Source organism: Ipomoea nil, unplaced genomic scaffold (assembly GCF_001879475.1).
Source record: "Ipomoea nil cultivar Tokyo-kokei standard unplaced genomic scaffold, Asagao_1.1 scaffold1720, whole genome shotgun sequence".
NCBI classification, from domain to species: Eukaryota; Viridiplantae; Streptophyta; class Magnoliopsida; order Solanales; family Convolvulaceae; genus Ipomoea; species Ipomoea nil.
Window position 1 is genome coordinate 739362 of NW_017618148.1, and position 22823 is coordinate 762184.

At 51.1% G+C, this 22823-nt stretch overlaps 2 protein-coding genes across 2 annotated transcripts; one reads left to right on the forward strand and one right to left on the reverse strand.

Annotated features, from left to right (window-relative positions):
* The first annotated feature begins 6233 nt into the window (after positions 1 to 6233).
* Positions 6234 to 8862, forward strand: LOC109191782. Its single transcript, XM_019342444.1, has 3 exons — positions 6234 to 6406; positions 7613 to 8001; positions 8084 to 8862. The coding sequence occupies exons 2-3, from the start codon at positions 7615 to 7617 to the stop codon at positions 8726 to 8728; spliced, it is 1032 nt and encodes a 343-aa protein (XP_019197989.1). The 5' UTR covers positions 6234 to 6406; positions 7613 to 7614; the 3' UTR covers positions 8729 to 8862.
* A 1028-nt stretch (positions 8863 to 9890) lies between these two features.
* Positions 9891 to 22576, reverse strand: LOC109191754. The gene is made up of 2 exons (XM_019342406.1): positions 21068 to 22576; positions 9891 to 12911 (listed from the first exon to the last, which is right to left on the reverse strand). The coding sequence occupies exons 1-2, from the start codon at positions 22574 to 22576 to the stop codon at positions 9891 to 9893; spliced, it is 4530 nt and encodes a 1509-aa protein (XP_019197951.1).
* Positions 22577 to 22823: the final 247 nt, after the last annotated feature.

Here is a 22823-nt window from a genome sequence, read left to right on the forward strand (position 1 = left end):
TGTCTATATTCTCTAATGTCTTGAGTTCTTCTTCAAGTTGTGCTTTAGTGGTAGCCTTAGCAATCTGCCAGAAGTGTTTTTTCATAACCTTAATTGCCTCTATGACTTTTACTACAGTTAGCATGGGCATGCCTTGCACAATTCCTATGCTCAATCCCACGAAATAATTCTGCAATTATTTTACTTCGACCCTGCAAAATAGAATACACAATCAATTATAGGCAACAACCAGTAAATTAAGTAGTAAATTAACTAATACAATCTGAAATCATCTCTAATATAGAATACCTTTTGTTGATCACTCATAATTGTCCAATCACTGCTGTCCCACATCCCTAGATCTGCCTCACATCATACTGTTACTGATCATGCGTCTCTACAAACCTGCTCAGATTATACAGGACCTGACGAGATTGTTTTGGGAGATGGTAAGTCATTAAATATTTCATATACTGGGTGTGTCTCTCTACCGTCTGCAAATCGGTTGCTTGTCTTGTCCGATGTTTTGTGTGTGCCTAAGTTACAAAAGAACTTAATTTCTGTTTCCAAACTTTGCAAATCTAATCCCGTTTTGGTTGAATTCTTTGCCTCTCATTTTGTTGTTAAGGATCGTCGGTCGGGAACACACCTAGTACGAGGTCCGGTAGTGAATGAGGTTTACAGTCTTCCAGTCCAGCGTTCTGAAGTCAATGTGACTTCCAAGTCCTCAATTCCAAGGTGGCATCCTCAATTTGTTCATCCATCCCATAAAGTTTTAGCCTCTATTCTAAAAAATAATAATATAAGTTTTTGATCGCCAGACACTTGACTCATTTACTTGTACTTCGTGTCATATGCATAAGAGTCATAAATTGTCATTTTCCTTTAATTCCATGTCTAGTTCACAACCTTTACAACTTGTTTACACTGATGTGTGGAGTACATCAACCACGTCGGTTGATGGGTTCCGATATTACATTAATTTTGTTGACCATTTCACAAAATACGTTTGGTTGTTCCATCTCAAAGTCAAATATGATGATCATGCCGTTTTTCTGAGTTTTAAAAATATGATTGAAAATTATTTTGGGTACAAGATCATCTCCATTTTTCTAATAATGGTGGTGAATACACCAAATTAATTCCTACATTTAATCATATGGGGATTTCTCACTTCACCTCTCCACCTCACACTCCGGAGCACAATGGGTCCGCCAAAAAGCGTCATAGACATATTGTAAAGACGGGTATGACCTTATTACACTATGCATCTATACCCTCTACATATTGGTCTTTTGCGTTTCAGGCAGCAGTATATTTAATAAACCGCCTGCCCACTCCTATTCTCCAACACTCAACACCGTATCAAAAGTTGTTTAATAAAAAACCAAATTACGAGAAAATTCAACCATTTGGGTGCTTGTGTTTTCCTTGGTTAAAGCCATATTTTCCGGTGAAGTTAAACCCAAAATCACTACCTTGTGTCTTTTTAGGTTACTCATTAAGCCAATCTGCCTATAAATGCTTAGAACCGGCTAGTGGTCGTATTTATATTTCACGACATGTCTCATTTGTCACTAATGAATTTCCTTTTCAAGCGCTATTTAGTGACCAACAGAAAAATTCCTCGTGGTCATTGACCGTTGAGCAACCACCACAAATCATAATTCCGAATTTCAGTCACTCCTTACCTAGTATAGATAATTCTAACACCGCTTCTGTCTCGCCTACTCCACCATTTGCTCCGGCTTTAGATGAACAACCCACACGGCAATCTCCAAACATTTCTTCTTCCGCTCATGTGTTCTCTGATCCTGCCCTGTCTGCGGCGCAATCTCAACTACCGTTTGTCCCTGAAGTTTCGGAGTCCTCCTCCCAGCCAAACGTGACTGTGTCCTTACCATCTCCTGAACAGTCCGACCGACCAACTGTTGTGGCCAGGCCATGACGGCAGCGACACCCAAATCCTAAATATTTTAATGACAAATTGGTGAATGTGACGACAACACATCCTATTGCCTCGTATGTTGAACCACGAACGGTGTCACAAGCCTTGCAGAATGAATTGTGGAGGACTGCTATGTCTGAGGAGTTTAATGAATTGGTGAGGAATTCCACGTGGGAATTAGCCCCTCGGGCTAATCATGAAGTGGTTGGCTGTAAGTGGATTTTTCGGGTGAAGCGTAGAGCCGATGGCTCGGTGGATAGGTTCAAAGCCCGATTGGTAGCAAAAGGTTTTTTGCAAGAGTCGGGTCGAGATTATTTCAAGACTTTCAGTCATGTGGTAAAACCAGTCACTATTCGTGTTATTCTTACAATTGCTTTGTCACAGGGATGGTTGTTACGCCAACTGGATGTCAACAACGTCTTCTTGAATGGTACTTTGTATGAAGAGGTCTATATGGAGTAGCCAAAAGGTTTTGTTGATTCGGTTTTGCCCAATCATGTATGCAAGTTGAAAAAGGCAATTTACGGTTTAAAGCAAGCCCCGCGGGCTTGGTACTTAGAGCTATCTAATTTTCTTATTGCCTATGGTTTCAAGAAGTCTGTAGCTGATTCGTCCTTATTTATTTATTGTACTGATTCTGTAGTTGTGTATTTCCTGGTGTATGTTGACGACATCATCCTAACAGGAAGCCACTTTTCTTTCATTGCTTCGTTTTTGCGGTGCCTAGCTGATCGGTTTTCACTTAAGGACTTGGGTCCGCTCCATCACATTCTTGGTGTTGAGGTTGTTCCTACGTTTGACGGATTATTCTTGTCACATAGTCAGTACGTGATTGATATTTTGGACCAGTTCGGTATGACGGGGGCGAAGGAAGTTTCAACGCCAATGTCACCCTCGGTGGACTTATGTGCTGATACTTCTCCAACCTCTGATGCAACGATGTACCGCCAGGCTATAGTTCGATTGCAGTATTTGGTCATTACAAGACCAGAGATTTCCTTTGCAGTGAATCGTCTAGCACAATTTATGGCGTTCCTAACTGAGGTGCATTGGCAGTCTGTGAAGAGAATTTTGCGTTATTTGAAAGGTATTGTTCACTATGGTTTGCACTTTCGGGGAGGTCCTTCTGGTTCTCTTTTGGCTTATTCTGACTCGGACTGGGGAGGTCTTCATGATGGGGGTCGCTCTACGACGGCATATGTTTCTTGGTGCCAATGTTGTCTCCTGGAGATCTGTTGAACAACGATCTGTGTCTCGGTCTTCTACGGAAGCTGAGTTTCGGGCACTTGCTAACTGTGCTGCTGGTCATGTGAATTCAAAATTTTTTAAAAGAGCTTGGGGTTCGGTTACAACGTTCGCCTATGCTTTGTGCAAGAATCCAGTTTTTCACTCCCGGATGAAACACTTGGGCATTCGATTATTTTTTTGTTTGTGAGCAAGTTAGTTCAGGCTCTCTACGAGTCAAACATGTCCAGTCTTCTGATCAGGTTACTGATATCTTGACAAAGCCATTGGGACACCGCTTGTTTGCTGGTTTTCGTAACAAGATTGGTCTCACTAATGGTGCGCCAATCTTGCGGGGGCTTGTTAAGACTTAGTAGTTTATTGTTAGTAATAGTAGGCATATTCTTTTGGTTGGTTGTAACTAGCTTCCTCTTTCTTTGGTTCGTATTGTATATATTTTGATGTCTTGAGATGAAGAAACCTGTTCCATTCAGCTCTTACAACTTGTTGAAGCCAGAGTGCACATCAAGTCTGGGATACATTGATTCAAAACTTAACCAACGTTGAGTCGTGCTTACAGTTACAGATGAATGTGGTTCATCATCAAAATATCTACTTGCAACATGTAGGAGGCCCTCCTTCATTGCTTCATTCCTACAAAACTCATGTACGATGTCATGCACCTTACATGACTTAATCTTGCCATCTAAGCTCAGCCTGTCATTCAAAACTAAACTCCTAGATACAAGATCATCTTCTAAGCTCCTTTCATCTTCTTCTACCTTCACAAACCCTTCTGCTATCCATAATCTTATAAGCTTTTTCATAGGGATTGCACTATCTTCACGAAAAACTTCCAGATATAAGAATCAAACTCTCAAGACATCAAGTAAGTGGTTGTAACTCAACCTGAGAATCTCTGCAAAACTATCAAGAAGGTTGTTGGTCACAGTGGCACATAATATTTTCTCAATCTCCTCTGATTGAGATTCCCATAGTGACTCATTGGTAGCTTGTACAAGTCCTGCAACTATGAAAATTGCAAGCGGCAATCCTTTACAATACTCAACAATGTATCTCCATATCCCTTCAAGTTTCATAGGCGGCAAGCTTAAGCTTCCATAATTGAGAATCCTCTGATTAAATAATTCCCAACTTTCATCTGGATTAAGAAACGCAAGTTTAGCCAATAATTATGTGATCCTCCTATTGAAATGGCCACTTCTTGAAGTCGAGTGGTCATTAATATTCGACTACTATTACTATTTTCTGGGAAGCACCTTTGGATTTCATCCCAGGAGCCTGTGCTCCACAAGTCATCTAACCCAATGAGATACCTCTGACCCATTAAACATTTACGTAATAAGTCTGCTAGTTCTTAGTTGCTTTTATTGATGATTTCCTCCATTGGAGGAGACGTCCAGATCTGGTCCCAGATCTGGTCGTCCTCTCCTTGAAGACGACTGGACCTGGTGGAATAGGCAGCCGTTCGGTCGTCTTCTCCTGTGGAAGACGACCGGAATTTGTCGCCGGTGGCCGAAATTCGTTGCAGGTGACCGGAATTCGTCGTCGGAATTGAAATGACCTATAATAATAGGTCATTTACCGGTTTTTGGGTTTCATTGACTTAATTTGACATGTTTGAGGGTTTAATTAACCTTTTTTTTTTAAATTTTAGAGGCCTAATTGACTTTTGGGGTAAAATTTACTGGTGTATTTGATCCTTTTCTCCTCCTAAATATTATACTCCATATGGAAAGTCAATTAAATCTATAATTTTTAAAAATTATAATTAAATAATTGAAAATACTATTCAGACCAATAAAACGTATAAATCAAGTGTAGGATAATTTTAAAACAGAATTATTAGTAGAGCAGGTCACAGTATTGTGTGGATGACTTGTAGGACTAAATATTGATTCCCAAAGATTCTGAAGTGTAGATTCCAAAATACTATTCAGTAGCAGACAATTGCAATAGTATCCATCAATCTGCATTTACAATCAAAACAAAGAAATTTAACAACTATGTTTCTGATGGATTATATGAACCCGGGGGTCCGGATTATACAACCCGTGTATATGAATTAATACGAAGAACGAATAACGAAACAGTAAATACTATATTAATCGGACATAAATTGCTATTACAGATGTTTAGAACGTGTAATAACGTGACAAGTATTGTATGAAAAGGTAGAAGATGTTTGAATAGGACACCGGGGGGTGTTTATATACCCCCAGCTGCTACAGGCCCCGGGCCCTCGGGAGGAGCCGCGGGCCGCACCGCGGGACTCGCTCCACGCGAGGACTCGGCCATTGGCCGAGCACGGGGATCGGCCAATGGGCCGAGCATGGGCTCGGCCGAGCCCATGAGGGCCGAGGCCGAGCCCATGTGGCCGAGCCCAAGGGGCTCGGCCGAGCCCTGTGGGGCCGGCGTGGGCCGACCCCATGTTGGGCCGACCCCGAGGTGGTTGGCCGTCCCCGGGGTGGTTCATCCTGTCCCGGGGCAGACCCGGTTTACACTGTGCGTTGCTCCGCTCCGGCTCCGTGATTATTCCATCATCAGTCCCCCACTCTCGGGGCTGCGAGGAGTCGTCAGCGCAAGAGAGTAAAAATAAATTTAATAATTACGGGGCTCCGAATAGTGCTCCAAAAAATTCACCCTCCTCCTTGCAGAACTCTTGACGCGGTAGGACTCTTACCCGGATTGGTCTCCAAGTCTGCACAAATCCTTATCAGTTAAGGAGTCCTTATTTTACCAAAACTCTTCCACTCCCTCTTTAAATAACCCCCCCATCTCTTCAAACCTCTTCACCTTCCCAACATTTCACCTTTCCCACTCCCCCAAAACTTCCCCCCTTTTTTCTCAAAAAATATCCCCTCTTTTCCCCCCACTTTTTCCCCCTCTTTTTCCCTATATAAGGTAGCTCATCTCCTCATCCCCCACACACACACAAATCCCCCAAAATTTGAAAAATTCCCTCCCTCCCCTCTCTCCTCTCTCCGGCCGACCTCCTCCGCCGACCGCCGCCGCCGACCGCTGCCGCCGACCGCCGCCGTCCGCCGCCGACCGCCGACTGCCGCCAACCGCCTGCCGCCGACCAGCTTCCCGGCCGACCCCAGCGCCCCTGCCGAGGCCGACCCCTCCTCGCCGAGCCCAAAACACCGCCGCGGCCGACCTCCTCCGCGCCGAGGCCGACCCCACCGCCCGAGGCCGCCCCCATCTTCGTCACCCCTTCTTTGCTTGAGTCGGGTGAGTCTCGTGCAAAACCCCCTTCTTTTTTTTTAGAGTTTCGTAGTTATCTTTTATGAGCATAGTGCCCTTTGTAGAGGCCACGCACCCGGTAGACCTACCTTTGGTCCTCCACTACTCGTCCATCCTAGACTCCGTTGCCTACGCGGACCTCCCGCCTAGCGACGGTGAGTCCATTGATTTAGACCGGTTCCCATCCCCTTCCGGGGAGATTGACCCCTTCTACCTCGAGTACCCGCGTATAGATCCTCTTGCTACACATCCACCATACATGTTGACACCCACGCCACTCCCGAACCCTTTTCCTCTGACCCGGTACACTGTACTGGACTCTGCCATCCCCCGGGGGTTCGGGTCTTCTCTGACGGGTCACGACATTGCCGTGGCTAGGGCCTTGGCTGGCCCGTCGGCGGAGGTCCATATCCCGCCTCCGGGGACCACTATATTAGAGCCCCCTGGCCCCAACTTCTTAGGGGTCCATGTCACCTCCCTCCTCATGGGTTTAGCCTTCCCTCTTCACCCCTTCCTTGTCGAGCTCTTGGACTACCACCGCGTGTCCGTGGGTCAGCTGGTTCCCAACTCCCACCGGGCAGTGGCGGCTTTTATCGTTCGATGTATCGAGGTGGATATTCGCCCCACCCTAGAGCTTTTCCATTCCTTCTTTACTGCGACCAGCTCTTCGTCTAAGGAGAGCAAGGGCTTCATGGCGTTCGCGGCTCGGCCGGGGACGCGGATTATGGATTGCGTGAGGGACTTCAACAAGGGGTGGAAGCCTAAGTTCGTGTTCATCTCTACTAGTGCGGCGCTCCCTTTTGCGGTGCCGTGGGGCGGCTATTTCCGCAAGTGTCGCAGCCCACGGTGTACTCCGGCGCTCGAGGCTTTGATCCGGGACTTCTTGGGCGGTACGGCCGACATGCTAGACTCTGAGGCTCTCGTTGACCACGAGTCCCTGCTCCGGGCGGGTTTTTCTCGCAACCCCCCCCCCCCCCCCCTTCGCTTCCGCGTGGCACCCCCGCTCCCCCTCCCGATTCTGCGGGGGAGAGCGAGGAGGAGTCTACCAGCGACGATTCGGAAGACGACATTCTAGAGATACAGGCTGACCCTTCGACACCTCCTCCCGCCAACTCTGGTTTGTCACCTCGTCGACGTGCTTGCTTGCTTTTGCTTTCTTGTTTGAAGTGCTCACCGGCTTGTCTTGGTATTCAGGTATGGCTCCCCGCCGCGCTGCCCTCGCGTCCCTCATGGAGAGTTTGAGGAACCGCGATGGCGAGGACCCGAAGCGCCGCAAGACTGGCGAGTCCAGCCATGCTGCTTCAGATGCCCGGGGTCCCCCGCGTGTGTCACGCCGCCGGGAGGTCAGGTCTACCTCTGACGTAGACCACGCGTCCGACGGTCCCCCTGCTGACTCCACCCTTCGGGTCTCGATGCCTGCGGCGCCTCCCCGGGATGGCGCGACTGACTGGACTATCCACTTCCCAGCTTCAGCTTCACTACTTGACGGGGATGTCCCCCCGGAGGCCCTCCTGCGTTGCCTCGTTCAGCCGCGCGATATGGCACGGCATGAGGATCACGCCGTCTTCCGCCCTTTGCTTGAGGTATGCTCTAACTTTTTGCCGCATGATGCTTGTGTTCCTTACTTTGCTTTCTTGCCTTCTACTTATGCCTCTCCTTGTATAGACTGTTGTTCATACCATGACTTTGGAGAGAGCTATGGGGAATGTTCGCGAGCAGTTGGCGACCGAGATGCGGGCTCGCCAGGTCGTGAGTGACAGACTCGCTGCGCTAGAGGATCAGCACACCGCGTTGATCGACAGCCGGCTGCGGGAGCGCAATGCGCATCAGTTAGCCCTGAAGGAAGCTGCGAGGGTGGCCGTTTCCGCCTACAAGGACTCCCAGGCCTTCATCCAGGATATCCAGGCCTACATCTCTGCGCACCCCCAGGAGACCCTGACTCATCTTACGAGTTTCCCGGCGGGGAATGAGTGTGTTGGTCGGCACGGGATGGAGTTGTACGAGGCGGGCGAGTCCACCATGCAGGGGAAGATCTATGCAGCCCTTCGTGCCAGGGATCCGTCCTTTGACCCCGCTGCTTGGGGCCTGCCTGAGGAGTTCGAGGAGGAGCCGGATGAGCTAGGTGATCCGATGGACACGGCTGTGGGTGCGGATGGCGAGCGCCCACCATTGGACTCGGTGGCTGACCGTACGTCGAGCGCGGACTTTGGCGCCGAGCTTCTTCGCTTTGCCGGCGTGGACGCCGCCGAGGAGGAGACCCAGGCTGCCTTGGGTGATGATGACGGTACTCGCGAGGCCACGCAGCCCTGACGACCTTTCATGTTGGCGGCATCCCCTTTCTATTCAGTTGTTGCATAGACTATCTTTCCATTAGACTTGTGTTTTTATTTCGTCTGTACTGGTGTTGCTTTGCTTTTTGGGTTGCTGCCCCTAGGCTCCTTTTGTTTACTTTGCCTGCTATGGATTTATTGGCTTCGCCGTGACATTGCTTGTTATGATATTGCACTCCTTTTCCGTCTTATGCTTTGTCTTTTACTTGTGTATTCATCTTGATTGCTTCTCGTCCCAACTTGGGACTGCTAAACTCTGGCGCCGTGGGAGTTTGGCCGCCCGCCCTTGCGGCGCCCTCTGGCCTGGGGTCGGCTAGCTGTCCCCGCGGGGCCTGCTGATGGGCTGCTCCTTTGGCGTTGGATGAGGTTAAACCTCGCACCGCCTGCCGCGCGGGACCCCTGGGTTGCGTTGCGCCCGTCCGGCGACAGGTGAGGTCAGACCTCATGTCGCCCCTAGGACGCCTTAGCGATTCTTGGGATGGAGTCCAATGACTCGCATCCCGAATCCTTCCGTTCGGCGGTAAGCGGGGGCGGACCTCGTACCACCCCTAGGGCGTTTGGGGTTGCGTTGCGCCCGTCCGGCAACAGGTGAGGTCGGACCTCATGTCGCCCCTAGGACGCCTTAGCGATTCTTGGGATGGAGTCCAACGACTCGCATCCCGAATCCTTCCGTTCGGCGGTAAGCGGGGGCGGACCTCGTACCACCCCTAGGGCGTTTGGGGGTTGCGCTGCGTCCGTCCGGCAACAGGTGAGGTCAGACCTCATGTCGCCCCTAGGACGCCTTAGCGATTCTTGGGATGGGGTCCAACGACTCGCATCCCGAATCCTTCCGTTCGACGGTAAGCGGGGGCGGACCTCGTACCACCCCTAGGGCGTTTGGGGTCGCGTCTGGTGCGGTCGCCGACCTCCGGGTCTGGCTGACCTCGTCCTGGCCGACCCCGAGGTCCCGCCGACCCTGCGTCGGCCGACCCCAGGTGGGTCGGCCCCGGGGTGTCTTTTGCTTGCCCGCCTCTCGGGACAGAGTAACTCGTTTGAAGGAAAAACTTCTTATTCCATTGTCAATGTAAACAGATGTTATTGTGGGGAACCTAGCTTTTATTTGGGGGGGGGGGGGGGGGGAGACAGGCCATACAAACGAATGTCTACTGATAGAACTTCAACAAGTGCTCCGAGTTCCAGACCCTGTCTACCACCTTGCCCGATGTGGTCCTTAGCTTGTAACTGCCGGGTCGTACTATGGCCTCGATAACGTACGGTCCCTCCCATTTCTTTGCAAATTTGCCTCCCTCTTGGGGTCTGCTTGCCTCCCTCCTCCGAAGGACGTAGTCACCGACCTGGAAGTAACGGGGTCGGACTCGGCTGTTATGGTAAGCTTTCGTCTGACGCTGGTAATTTTCTGCGCGAGCCATGGCCTCCTCCCTTCTGTCGTCGATGAGGTGGAGGTCGGCGGCGTGGTGTTGCTCGTTGAGGTCGGGGTCGTACGTGGCAACTCGATAGGATGGTATCACCGCTTCCGTGGGAGCCCGTGCTTCGAAACCGTACGCCAACGCGAATGGTGTTTCTCCGGTAGCCCTTCTTGGGGTGGTGCGGTATGCCCACAGGACGGTGTCCAACTCCTCTACCCATGTTCCACCCGCTGCGTCCAGGTTCTTCTTGATGCCGTCGACTATAGTTCTGTTGGCGTTCTCCACCTGCCCGTTCGCTTGAGGGTACGCCACCGCCACGCGGGTGTGTTTTATGTACCACTGGTCGCAGAATGCCTTGAATTCCTTGCTTTCGAATTGGCGCCCATTGTCGGAGATGATCTGCATGGGGACCCCAAAACGGTATAAAATGTTCCTTCGTATGAACTCCGTGCACCGGGTGCTCGTGATGGTGGCGAGGGGCTCCGCCTCCACCCACTTTGTGAAATAGTCTATGGCGACTATTATGAACTTCCTCTTCGCGAACCCCATGGGTAGGGCCCCGACGATGTCGATCCCCCAACGTGAGAACGGGATTACGGTGCTGATGGGCGTGTAGCTGGTCGCTGGCCGTCCCGGCTCTGCGTGAAAGTGCTGGCAAGTCGGGCATCCCCGTGCGTATTCTGCGCATTCCTTGGCCATGCGTGGCCAGAAGTACCCCTGCAATAGGGCCCTCCTCGCCATGGCAAAAGCTCCTTGGTGTGTAGCGCAGGTGCCTTCGTGTATTTCCTCCTTGACGGACTTGGCCTCGTCCGGGTATAGGCATCGGAGGAGGGCGCCGTTGTAGGACCTTTTGTACAGGGTGTCCCCAAGGAGGACGTATGTTGGTGATCTCCTCTTGACTGCCTTAGCGGCTGCCTCATCCGCTGGAAGGGTACCCGTTCTCTTATACTCAATCAGGTGGTCCAACCAGCATGGGGACCGCGTCTGTATGGGGAGGACGGGGTAGGCCTCCAGGCTGGACCTCTGGAGGTCTTCAATCCTCGCTATCTTAGAAACGTGCTCTGGGGTGCCGAGGCCGAGCTTGGAAAGCAAGTCCGCGTCCCCGTTTTGACTTCGGGGTACCTGCAAAATATCGTAGAGGGTCAATTGGCCGAGGACCTGGAGTACCACGTCGCGGTATCTCCTCATTCTCTCCTCGTTGGCCTCGAATTCACCGTTCACCTGTCCGACCACCAGTCGGGAGTCGCACCGCACCCTTATTTTGGAGGCCCTCAGACCCAATGCCAGCCTGAGGCCACCCAGTAGTGCCTCGTATTCAGCCTCATTGTTGGACAGCTTAAAGTGGAAACGAAGGGCGTAGTAGGCCCGGAACCCCTCCGGGGTTACGAGTACCACCCCTCCACCACATCCTTTGGGGCCGGATGAGCCATCCGTGGACAGGGTCCACCAATCCTCCTCATCGCTCTGAGCTAGCTCGGCGGCTTCGCGAGCGGTGCACTCGACTATGAAGTCGGCAAGCGCCTGCCCCTTGATCGCTGGTCTAGGCTTGAACTGGACATCGTATTGGCTCAACCGCATGGACCATTTGACCAACCTGCTTGCCGACCCTGAGGCCCTCAACACTGCCTCAAGGGGTTGGTTGGTGAGGACCCGTACGGGGTGTGCTTGGAAGTAGTGCCCGAGCTTCTTGGTCGTGGCGTCCACGGCGAAGATTGCTTTCTCCGTGGGTGAGTACCTGAGCTCGGCGCCTCGGAGGGCTCTGCTCACGTAGTACACCGGGCGTTGGGTTCCCGCATCATCCCGGACCAGTACGGAGCTGATCGCGGCCTGCGAGATGCCCAAGTATAGGTACAAGACCTCCCCTTTCTCCGGTTTGGCTAGGGGGGGTAGCGCCATGAGGTACGTCTTGAGGTCCTCAAAGGCTTTCTGGTATTCGTCTGACCATTCGAATCCCTGGTTCTTCTTGAGGACCCCGAAAAACGGCAAGGACTTCTCGGCCGACCTTGACTGGAATCGACCGAGAGCTGCCAACCGGCCATTGAGGCGCTGGACCTCGCGGAGGGACCTCGGAGGTTCCATCTCCAGGATGGCCTTGACTTTTTCGGGGTTAGGTTCAATACCCCTCTTTGAGACCATGTAACCCAAGAATTTCCCTCCGTGTACCCCGAAGGTGCATTTCTTGGGGTTCAAGCGTAAATCAAAATGCCTCATAATAGAAAATACCTCGGTCAAGTCGGCTGTGTGTAGGTCGGCCCCCGTGCTCTTCACGATCATGTCGTCCTCATAGGCCTGTAAGTTTCGGCCGAGGACCTTCTTGAACACCTTGGCCACCATTCTGGTGTACGTGGCTCCCGAGTTTTTGAGCCCGAACGCCATGACCCGATAGCAAAAGACCCCTTCGGGGGTGGTGAATGCCGTCTTCTCCTCGTCTTCCTCGTGCATGAAAATTTGGTGGTACCCGCGGAAGGCGTCTAGGAAGCTCATGAGTGCGCATCCCGCTGTTTCGTCCACCAGCTGGTCTATGTTGGGTAGCGGAAAGGGGTCCATGGGGCATGCCTTGTTGAGGTCCGTGTAGTCCACACACATCCTCCACGTGGGTGGTTTCGGTGCGAGGACTACGTTCGCAAGCCATGCCGGATATGTGACCTCCCTGATGTACCCGATCTCGAGGAGGGTGTCAACCTCCTTTTTCACAAACTCCCGTCTATCCGCGGCGAGGTAGCGCTTCCTTTGCTGGACAGGTTTGGCTTTGGGGTCCTGTAACACCCCAGATTTTTAAGACATTTAAAACTTATATAATAAAGGTGACATCTCATTAAATCCCAAAGCGTAACATAAGTGTATAGGGTGCTATGCCACACCTGGGCTAGAGAACCCAAGTGCACAGGCAGTCTAACTACTATCCTCCGAAATGTAAATGCATAACATAGCACGCAGGCCGAAAGGGAAACTACACTACGTCTATGTCCCAGCTCTAACGCGCTCCAGTGCTCTAATCCTCAGTGCCTGAAAGCCAAATATATCTGTTCAGCGAGAGATGCTGGTAACCCACTCCAACGTGTTAAAATACAATACATATAGCAATATATATAGATATACGAAACCATTTGAGCATGAAGATATATCCTACGAACTCTAGCTTTAAAACCGGGAATGACTCGATAGATAAGGCCGGACACAAGCAACAGTTATAGCAAGCATATGCAGTTCATAATAGATAAGGCAGATAAGGTAAAGGCATAACAATAGTCATAACCCAACATAAGTAATCCCCAATATAAATCCCATAGTCACATCCCCCAAGATACTCGTAATCACAACTCATCCATAACACAACACATAGCACACTTTGTTGGCGCCACAGGACCAATCGCATGCCCATACATGAGGGTCAGCGCATATAGCTCTGACACGGCCCCGCAGCACCCTGCCCCGTATCGCAACACGGAGGGGTCGATCGCAACCGACCGATGAACCGCAGCTCATCATAATGTTTGATCGCAACCAAACAGTGGACCGCAGCCCAAGAGAGTGTCATCTGACCGCAGCCAGGATAAAGGACGAACCGCAGCTCGTATAGAAACGTTTGATCGCAACCAAACGGTGGACCGCATCCCAAGAGTATCAATCTGACCGCAGCCAGCTTCTGAACCGCAGCTCAGGATAACCAATCCGATCGCAACCGAATTGGGGTAACACACACACATAACACATAGCAAGCACATGCAACCCACATTACACATTGGGAGGGGGAAGAAAGCGTATAACCTAACCTATGCGTGATCCATCACCAACTAGGAATAGCCCTAAGGGGTTCATACTTCTTTCACCTAGGTCAACGGGATACCAATTCAACTAGCATGCAATATAATAGACTCATAAACCTACGAACGGTACCCGAAACATCAAACTAGACATGCGCACGATAAACGGGGTCCGTTGGGACACCACGGGGGTCGGGGAAACATCAAACGGGGAAGCCGGGGTCCCGGGTGGGGGAAAATTCCAGCGGGTAGCCGGTGGGTGGGGGTCCACCCGCCGGCTGTCACTGTTCCGGGCAGCGGGTGCCCGGCGGGCAGCTGCCCGCCCGCCGGCTGCCCGCTGCCGGAACTGCCCGAAGTTGCCGCGGGTAGGTGGCGGGTCCCCTACCCCCCACTGACTCTTTTCATCACTTTTCGCCCCGGGAACCGTTGTGGAACCCGAAACCATGCTTAGACACTTTACAACGTAATTAACGACAACACGTAGACAATTAACGGATCAAATACGGGAAACGAGCGACACATAACCTATCATGCTTTCCTAAACATAATCAACACCCAAACATGCGATTTCCCACCCGATGATCCAAGAATCAAAGCATACGGTACAACCTAGGGTTCTAATCGATTTTATATCAACAAGAATACGATTCGTCTTCTAATTACAAGATTCGGTAAGAACAACACATAATCATCAAGGATACCAATTAATCATCAAGAAAATCATAATCATCAATAACAACACATAATCATCAAGAATCCCAATTAATCATCAAGAATATCATAATTATCAAGAAACTCCCAATATCAAGATTATCAAGATTCCCCATGGAATCATTAAATCAACATCAATAATAATCACCATAATTTCGCCATTCACAACAATATGGGGGAAACCCTAAGGGGAAATCATAACTATGAAAATAGGTTTTGTTGAGACATGGGTTACCTCTTAGCCTTAATTAATTCCTTGGCTATGAAGGATCTTTCTTTAAGCTTTCTTGATTTCTTGATTTCTCCTAGGGGAATTCTTGGAGCTCCTTGGGTGGTGGGAGATTATTGTGGTGGGGATTCTAAATGCCTTCTAAGTTCCATATTTATATGCTATGGGGTTTAATCCTCCTAGGACTAGGTATTGGGCTTTAGGGATGGGGGTCCACGGACTATGGTGGGCCTTTATCCCAACTTAATCATAATAATTTATTCTTTCTCATGGGTTATAGACTAATTAATTAAGTGGTCTTAAGGGGCCGTAACACGGGGTGTTACACTCTCCCCCCCTTACAAGGGGCTTCGTCCCCGAAGCCCGGTGTCATAGTCCACCCTTTCACCCCTAGACATCTCGTAGCTCAGCCTCCTGGGTAGGAATGTGGCCCTATGTTTGTCTTGGTTCGGGGTAGGCTGTACTTTTGGCGGCGTTGTGATAGAGGAGTTCTGGGTGTACCTCGGTTTCCTGCGCTGGAACTGGACGCTCCACGAGTGCCCAAGGCGGTCTCAATTGCTGCCACCCTCTGATCGAGTGCGTGTGTGGTGCGAATCAAGGATGAGAACCCTTCTTCCATGATCTGGTTTTGCCGATTGAGCTGTGCAAGAATGCGCTCATTGACTGAGCCCTCGTTTTGACCCCTCGGGTCTCTTCCTGATCGTGGTTGCACTGGCGGGTTGGGCCCGTTATCCTCCTCCTGCTCCTCATTTCCCTCCGAGCCCCCACAATCCTGCATGGCTCGCTTGAGCTTCTTGTTGGAGATGTCCAACCGGTCAACCAATTCTCTTCGTTCTTCCTCGGGTTTTTGGCAGATTTCTTCGAGGGTGAGGTAATGTCCCCCCTCGGTGAAGTAGATGTCGTTGCGGCGCAGGTTTTGGGCATTGAAAACCATACCATTGGGGGTTTTGACCTCGGTGTGGCTTAGGTCCACCCCCTTTTTCTCCATGATTCAACTTAGGATCATCCCGTAGGGTAGGCTAAGCCGGTTGTTTGTCTTACAGAATTCCATATGTTTTAGCATGAGGGCCGGCAGGTTGAACTTGATCTTATGCTTTAGGAGATACGCAAAGGTGCACTCCAAGCTTCCCACGTCCTTGCTTTTGTTATTGGTGGGCAAGAGGCTATCGGTTAGAATCATAACCAATATCTTTTGCTCCGCCGATAACCATTTTCGATTTGGTCGGGTGGCCGAGGTGAATCCGTCCTCCTTCCCGAGTAAGTACCCGAGGTAGTCCTTGTATCCCGTAGCTTGGGTGTCAATCCACCCCTTCCGGTCGTAGTTGGACACACCCGTGGTGGTAAATTTCAAGAGTTTGGCCAAACGGCCTTCGGAAAGCACAATTTCCTTGCCACGGACCTTGGTGGCGATTTCTACCTTGTCACCCCGTTTGGTGGCCACAAGATGTTGATAGAATTCCTTCACCAATTCGGGGTACGTATCCCCTTTAATGGTGAGGTATGCATCTAGAAGGCCTTGGTATTTAAGCATATCAACCAATTCCGGAGAGAATTGGTCGGGTTCAAGTGCTTTACCTCCGATTACGGTGTAATCGGCGTTGCTCCACTCCGGGGTGCGGATTCCGGGGGGTTTCTTTGGCATCGTGATACTCGTTCGGTGGGGGTGTTTGCCGGCGATTTTTTTTTCCGATGGGGCGGCACGGTCTCTGGCGAGTTTTCCGGCGAGGCGGCGCGGTTTTCCGACGGGTTTTCCGGCGAGGTGGCGGCGGGATTTCAGCGTGTTCTTCGCTCGTGAGGTCGACGCCGGTGGGATGGGACCCGGCTCTGGTGCGACGGGGGTGCGGTGGCGTCGTGGGGTTGGCTGGGCAGCGGGTTGTGGCTAGGCGACGATCGGGTGGTTGGCGGGCGGTCTCCGGCGGCTTGGTCTGGACGGCGGCGAGGCGGACGACGTTGCCGGGGAGTGACCGGGCGGTGGCGGCGTCGGTTCGGCGTGGGTGGGAGGTGGCTGCTATGGTGGGGCAGTGGGGTATGCGAGAGGGAGGAGGAGAGGGTGTGGGGAGAGAGAAGGGGAGAGGAAGAAGAAGAAGGGTTTTTGATTTGGGGATTTTGTGGGTTTTAGGGATTTAGAGGGGTTTAACAAGGGAGCATCCCCTTGAGGTTTCAAGAAACACACATGGGCTAGTGGTTAAGGGTTTGGACTTGTAAATAGGAGGTTTAGAGTTCAATTCCTAATGGTGACATTAGGCATTGCTTGGTGGTGTAGTCTCTCTTTGTCTTTTTCCTTATTTCGTCTTTCAGTGGGGAAGGGATAGAGTTGATGGCATAACTTGTGCTTTACCTTGTATTGGATCTTGATCAACGAAATCTTTATTCATAATACTTTCTAATTAGCTAGGCTAAGTAGACATAATGTTTCCGAAGTAATTTAAACTAAATAGGTGGTCTATACGTTACAAGGGGGTGAGGGCTTATCCTAGACAGAATTCGCTTTCGGGATTTTCTTCGGTGGGTTCTGCATGGTCCTCGTCTTCAGGGATTGGGTCTCCCCCTTCCAGGTTCTCTTCGTCCCCGAGGTTGGCTTGAGAGTGGCTCATAACGAATACCTTCCCGGGAGCGCTGTAATTCCCTTGGTGACCGGTGCCCCCGTGTTGGCCCGCGGTGGCGGGGCGCGGTCTTTGGGGTCAGGTGCACTGGAAGGCCTTGTGTCCTTCCTCCCCGCAGTTGAAGCATCGCCAGGGGTTGCCCGCGCAGTCCTTGCCTCTGTGGCTTTTGTTGCACCTCGGGTAAGGGAAACTCCTTGGGTTAGCTTCATTGGTCCCCAGGGGTAGTCTTGGGTTGGTCGGGTTATTTGGTCTCGTACCGATGTCATTCCTTGTTCTTTTCACCGGTGGTGCCCCACTTCCGGGGTTCCTTCTTCGCATCTGTTCTTGAACCCCGCGTTGAAGTAGTTGGACTCGATAGAGATTCGCGGCACTGCCGTAGGCCTCGTTGAGGATCCGGGGCCTACTTACCACTAGTGCCTTCCGGGCTTCGAAGTTGAGGCCCGATACGAACCTCTCTACCTTGGTTACCTCGGTGGGGACAAGTTCGGGCGCGAAGCGTGCCAGTTCGAGGAACCTTTTATGGTACTCTACGACAGTGGCCGTTCCTTGTTTTAGATGAAGGAACTCTTCATACATGGATGCTTTTACGTGAGTTGGGTAGAACCGTTCACGCAGTCGTGCCTTGAGGCTTTCCCAGTTGAACCCCGGTTCTTGTCGGTGGGTGGGTCCCTCGTGGATTCACCAGAGATCGGCCTCGTGTCCGAAGTAGAACGAGGCTATTTCCACGCGGCGTTCCTCCGGGCATTCTACCACCCCTAGAATCTTATCAAGGGTCCGGATCCATTCCTCTAGGACCGCGGGGTCTTCTTCTCCGGAGAACGTGGGCGGCCGGTGGTTTGAAACTTGTCGGGCGATGTCTGAGCTTGCGTTCGTCGGAGGTGGCGGGGGCCTGACGTTGCGAAGGGCCGCATCACTTAGTGCCTGCGCGACTTGTGTTAGTTGCTGTAGAGTTTGGGTCAAGGGGTCGTCGGTGGTGGGTTCCGGAGTCCCTGATTGTCTTCTGTTCGGTGCCATGTTATCGCCTTTCTGGTCAGGGTTTATAGGAGTGTTAGATTAAAGTCCGTTGTACTTCTTATGAAGTGATAAGTGGGGAAGAGTAACGTGTGGGGAAGTTTTATGTGTAGGTTTCACAATCTCACCGCGCGTCCGAAGATTCCTAAGCCCTACGTTTCTAAGTACCTAGAGTTCAAGCCTAACGTCCTAAAGTCCAGTCTTAAGAGTCTTTTCCTAGGGTCAAACTTAGGCTCTGATACCAACTGTAACACCCCAGATTTTTAAGACATTTAAAACTTATATAATAAAGGTGACATCTCATTAAATCCCAAAGCGTAACATAAGTGTATGGGGTGCTATGCCACACCTGGGCTAGAGAACCCAAGTGCACAGGCAATCTAACTACTATCCTCCGAAATGTAAATGCATAACATGGCACGCAGGCCGAAAGGGAAACTACACTACGTCTATGTCCCAGCTCTAGCGCGCTCCAGTGCTCTAATCCTCAGTGCCTGAAAGCCAAATATATCTGTTCAGCGAGAGATGCTGGTAACCCACTCCAACGTGTTAAAATACAATACATATAGCAATATATATAGATATACGAAACCATTTGAGCATGAAGATATATCCTACGAACTCTAGCTTTAAAACCGGGAATGACTCGATAGATAAGGCCGGACACAAGCAACAGTTATAGCAAGCATATGCAGTTCATAATAGATAAGGCAGATAAGGTAAGGCATAACAATAGTCATAACCCAACATAAGTAATCCCCAATATAAATCCCATAGTCACATCCCCCAAGATACTCGTAATCACAACTCATCCATAACACAACACATAGCACACTTTGTTGGCGCCACAGGACCAATCGCATGCCCATACATGAGGGTCAGCGCATATAACTCTGACACGGCCCCGCAGCACCCTGCCCCGTATCGCAACACGGAGGGGTCGATCGCAACCGACCGATGAACTGCAGCTCATCATAATGTTTGATCGCAACCAAACAGTGGACCGCAGCCCAAGAGAGTGTCATCTGACCGCAGCCAGGATAAAGGACGAACCGCAGCTCGTATAGAAACGTTTGATCGCAACCAAACGGTGGACCGCAGCCCAAGAGTATCAATCTGACCGCAGCCAGCTTCTGAACCGCAGCTCAGGATAACCAATCCGATCGCAACCGAATTGGGGTAACACACACACATAACACATAGCAAGCACATGCAACCCACATTACACATTGGGAGGGGGAAGAAAGCGTATAACCCAACCTATGCGTGATCCATCACCAACTAGGAATAGCCCTAAGGGGTTCATACTTCTTTCACCTAGGTCAACGTGATACCAATTCAACTAGCATGCAATATAATAGACTCATAAACCTACGAACGGTACCCGAAACATCAAACTAGACATGCGCACAATAAACGGGGTCTGTTGGGACACCACGGGGGTCGGGGAAACATCAAACGGGGAAGCCGGGGTCCCGGGTGGGGGAAAATTCCAGCGGGTAACCGGTGGGTGGGGGTCCACCCGCCGGCTGTCACTGTTCCGGGCAGCGGGTGCCCGGCGGGCAGCTGCCCGCCCGCCGGCTGCCCGCTGCCGGAACTGCCCGAAGTTGCCGCGGGTAGGTGGCGGGTCCCCTACCCCCACCTACCCCCCACTGACTCTTTTCATCACTTTTCGCCCCGGGAACCGTTGTGGAACCCGAAACCATGCTTAGACACTTTACAACGTAATTAACGACAACACGTAGACAATTAACGGATCAAATACGAGAAACGAGCGACACATAACCTATCATGCTTTCCTAAACATAATCAACACCCAAACATGCGATTTCCCACCCGATGATCCAAGAATCAAAGCATACGGTACAACTTAGGGTTCTAATCGCTTTTATATCAACAAGAATACGATTCGTCTTCTAATTACAAGATTCGGTAAGAACAACACATAATCATCAAGGATACCAATTAATCATCAAGAAAATCATAATCATCAATAACAACACATAATCATCAAGAATCCCAATTAATCATCAAGAATATCATAATTATCAAGAAACTCCCAATATCAAGATTATCAAGATTCCCCATGGAATCATTAAATCAACATCAATAATAATCACCATAATTTCGCCATTCACAACAATATGGGGGAAACCCTAAGGGGAAATCATAACTATGAAAATAGGTTTTGTTGAGACATGGGTTACCTCTTAGCCTTAATTAATTCCTTGGCTATGAAGGATCTTTCTTTAAGCTTTCTTGATTTCTTGATTTCTCCTAGGGGAATTCTTGGAGCTCCTTGGGTGGTGGGAGATTATTGTGGTAGGGATTCTAAATGCCTTCTAAGTTCCCTATTTATATGCTATGGGGTTTAATCCTCCTAGGACTAGGTATTGGGCTTTAGGGATGGGGGTCCACGGACTATGGTGGGCCTTTATCCCACTGATGGGGGTCCACGGACTATGGTGGGCCTTTATCCCAACTTAATCATAATAATTTATTCTTTCTCATGGGTTATAGACTAATTAATTAAGTGGTCTTAAGGGGCCGTAACACGGGGTGTTACAGGTCCACCGCTAGTTTGTGCGTGATGACCTCCCGGCTGAGGCCTGGCATGTCTTCGGGTCCCCAAGCAAACACGTCTTTGTAGCTGCGGATGACCTCAACAATCCGACCTCGGAGGTAAGCTGGGAGGCCTGTGCCCACCTTCACCATCCTGTCGGGCCGGCTGAGGTCCAGGATGACCTCCTCCGTCTCCACCACGGGTTCGGCGCGGGGCCGCTTCTCTTCTTCCCGTAGGGTCCTCTCGGTTACTGTGTGCACCTGGAGGTCCTTCCTCGTTATTTGGCGGCAGGCCTTCAAGTAACAGCTTCGACTGACCTTCTGGTACCCTCGCGCGACGCCCACACCAGTGGGGGTAGGAAACTTCAGGCAGAGGTGCTCCATAGAGATGACGCACCTGAGGTCCTCCAAGGCAGGCCTGCCGAGGATGACGTTGTGGGCGCAGCTGAGCTTCACTACCACGAACTCCACCTCCCATGTCTTGACGTGCGGTGGGGTGTCGATCCGTGCTTTGAGGGTGATGGCTCCTTCCGTCTCAATGGAGTCCCCGGTGAAGCCGGATAGCGGGGTCCGAACTTGGGAAAGCTGCTTCCTGGATAGCCCGAGCTGCGTGAAGGTGTCATAATACATGACGTTCACGGAGCTCCCCGTATCCACCAGTATCCGGTGGACAATGACGTCATTGAGCTCTAAGTTGACTACCAATGCGTCCCGGTGGGGTAGGGGACCATCCGGGAGGTCGTTGTCGGTGAACGTTATGGGCTCCCTGCGTGTCCTCTTCTCATGGGGTGCTCGGACGACCTCCCCTACGTACAGGCTCCGAGCCCACTTCTTCCTCTCGGCGGGCGTATCTCCTCCTTCCGGGCCGCCAAATATGACATGGATGACTTTCTTCTTTGGCGGGCTGTCCAGCTCGGTCTCCTCATCCTCCGTGAGTTGGCCGAGCTCTCTCTTGCGCGGGGCAGAGGTGGAGGGCCCAGCGCCTTCCTTCTTCTTCCGCGCGTTGTCGGGGCCCTTAGCGTGGTCCTGCCCGGACCTCTTTACGTATTGCCCCAGGTACCCTCGTTGTATGAGCTCCTCGATCTGCCTCTTGTGGACCATACATTCGTCGGTGTCGTGCCCGCGTTGCCGATGGAAGCGGCAGTACTTCTTCGGGTCGGCCTTGGGGGAGATCTTCAAGCACTCCTCGGGGAACGACACGATGCCCATGTCCTCCGCATGGTCCAGGATGACGCTTACGGGTTGCGTCAATGGGGTCAGGTGTCGTAATGGGGCCAGTCGGGGACCCCTATCACGGCGCGGCCGGGAAGGACGGCGGTCCTCTTGAGGTTGAGGTGCCCTGTCGCCCCGCCCGCGGCCTTCCTCCTCCTCCTTCTTCCTCTTCTCTGCTGCCTCTGCGTTGGCGTACCGCGAGGCGCGGTCCATCAATTCTGTGTACGTCTTCGGCTCGTTCCGGACGAGGTCGCTGTGGAAAGGACCCGACCTGAGGTTGTTTGTAAAAAATAGGATGGCAGAATTTTCGTCAAAATTTGTCACCCCCATGGCTTCCTTCTTCCATTTGCTCAGGTATTCCGCCAAGGACCCCGACCTTTGCTGTTTCAAGTAGCATAGGTCAGCAAACTGCTTCTGCCACTATATGCTGCCCACGAAGTGTGACATGAACTTCTTAGTGAGGACCGCGAAGGTGGGGATGGAGTTTATCGGCAAGGACCCGAACCAGTCCTGGGCCTGCCCGTCCAGGGTCGTGCAAAAACCGCGACACATGATGGCGTCGTTAATGCCTGTCATC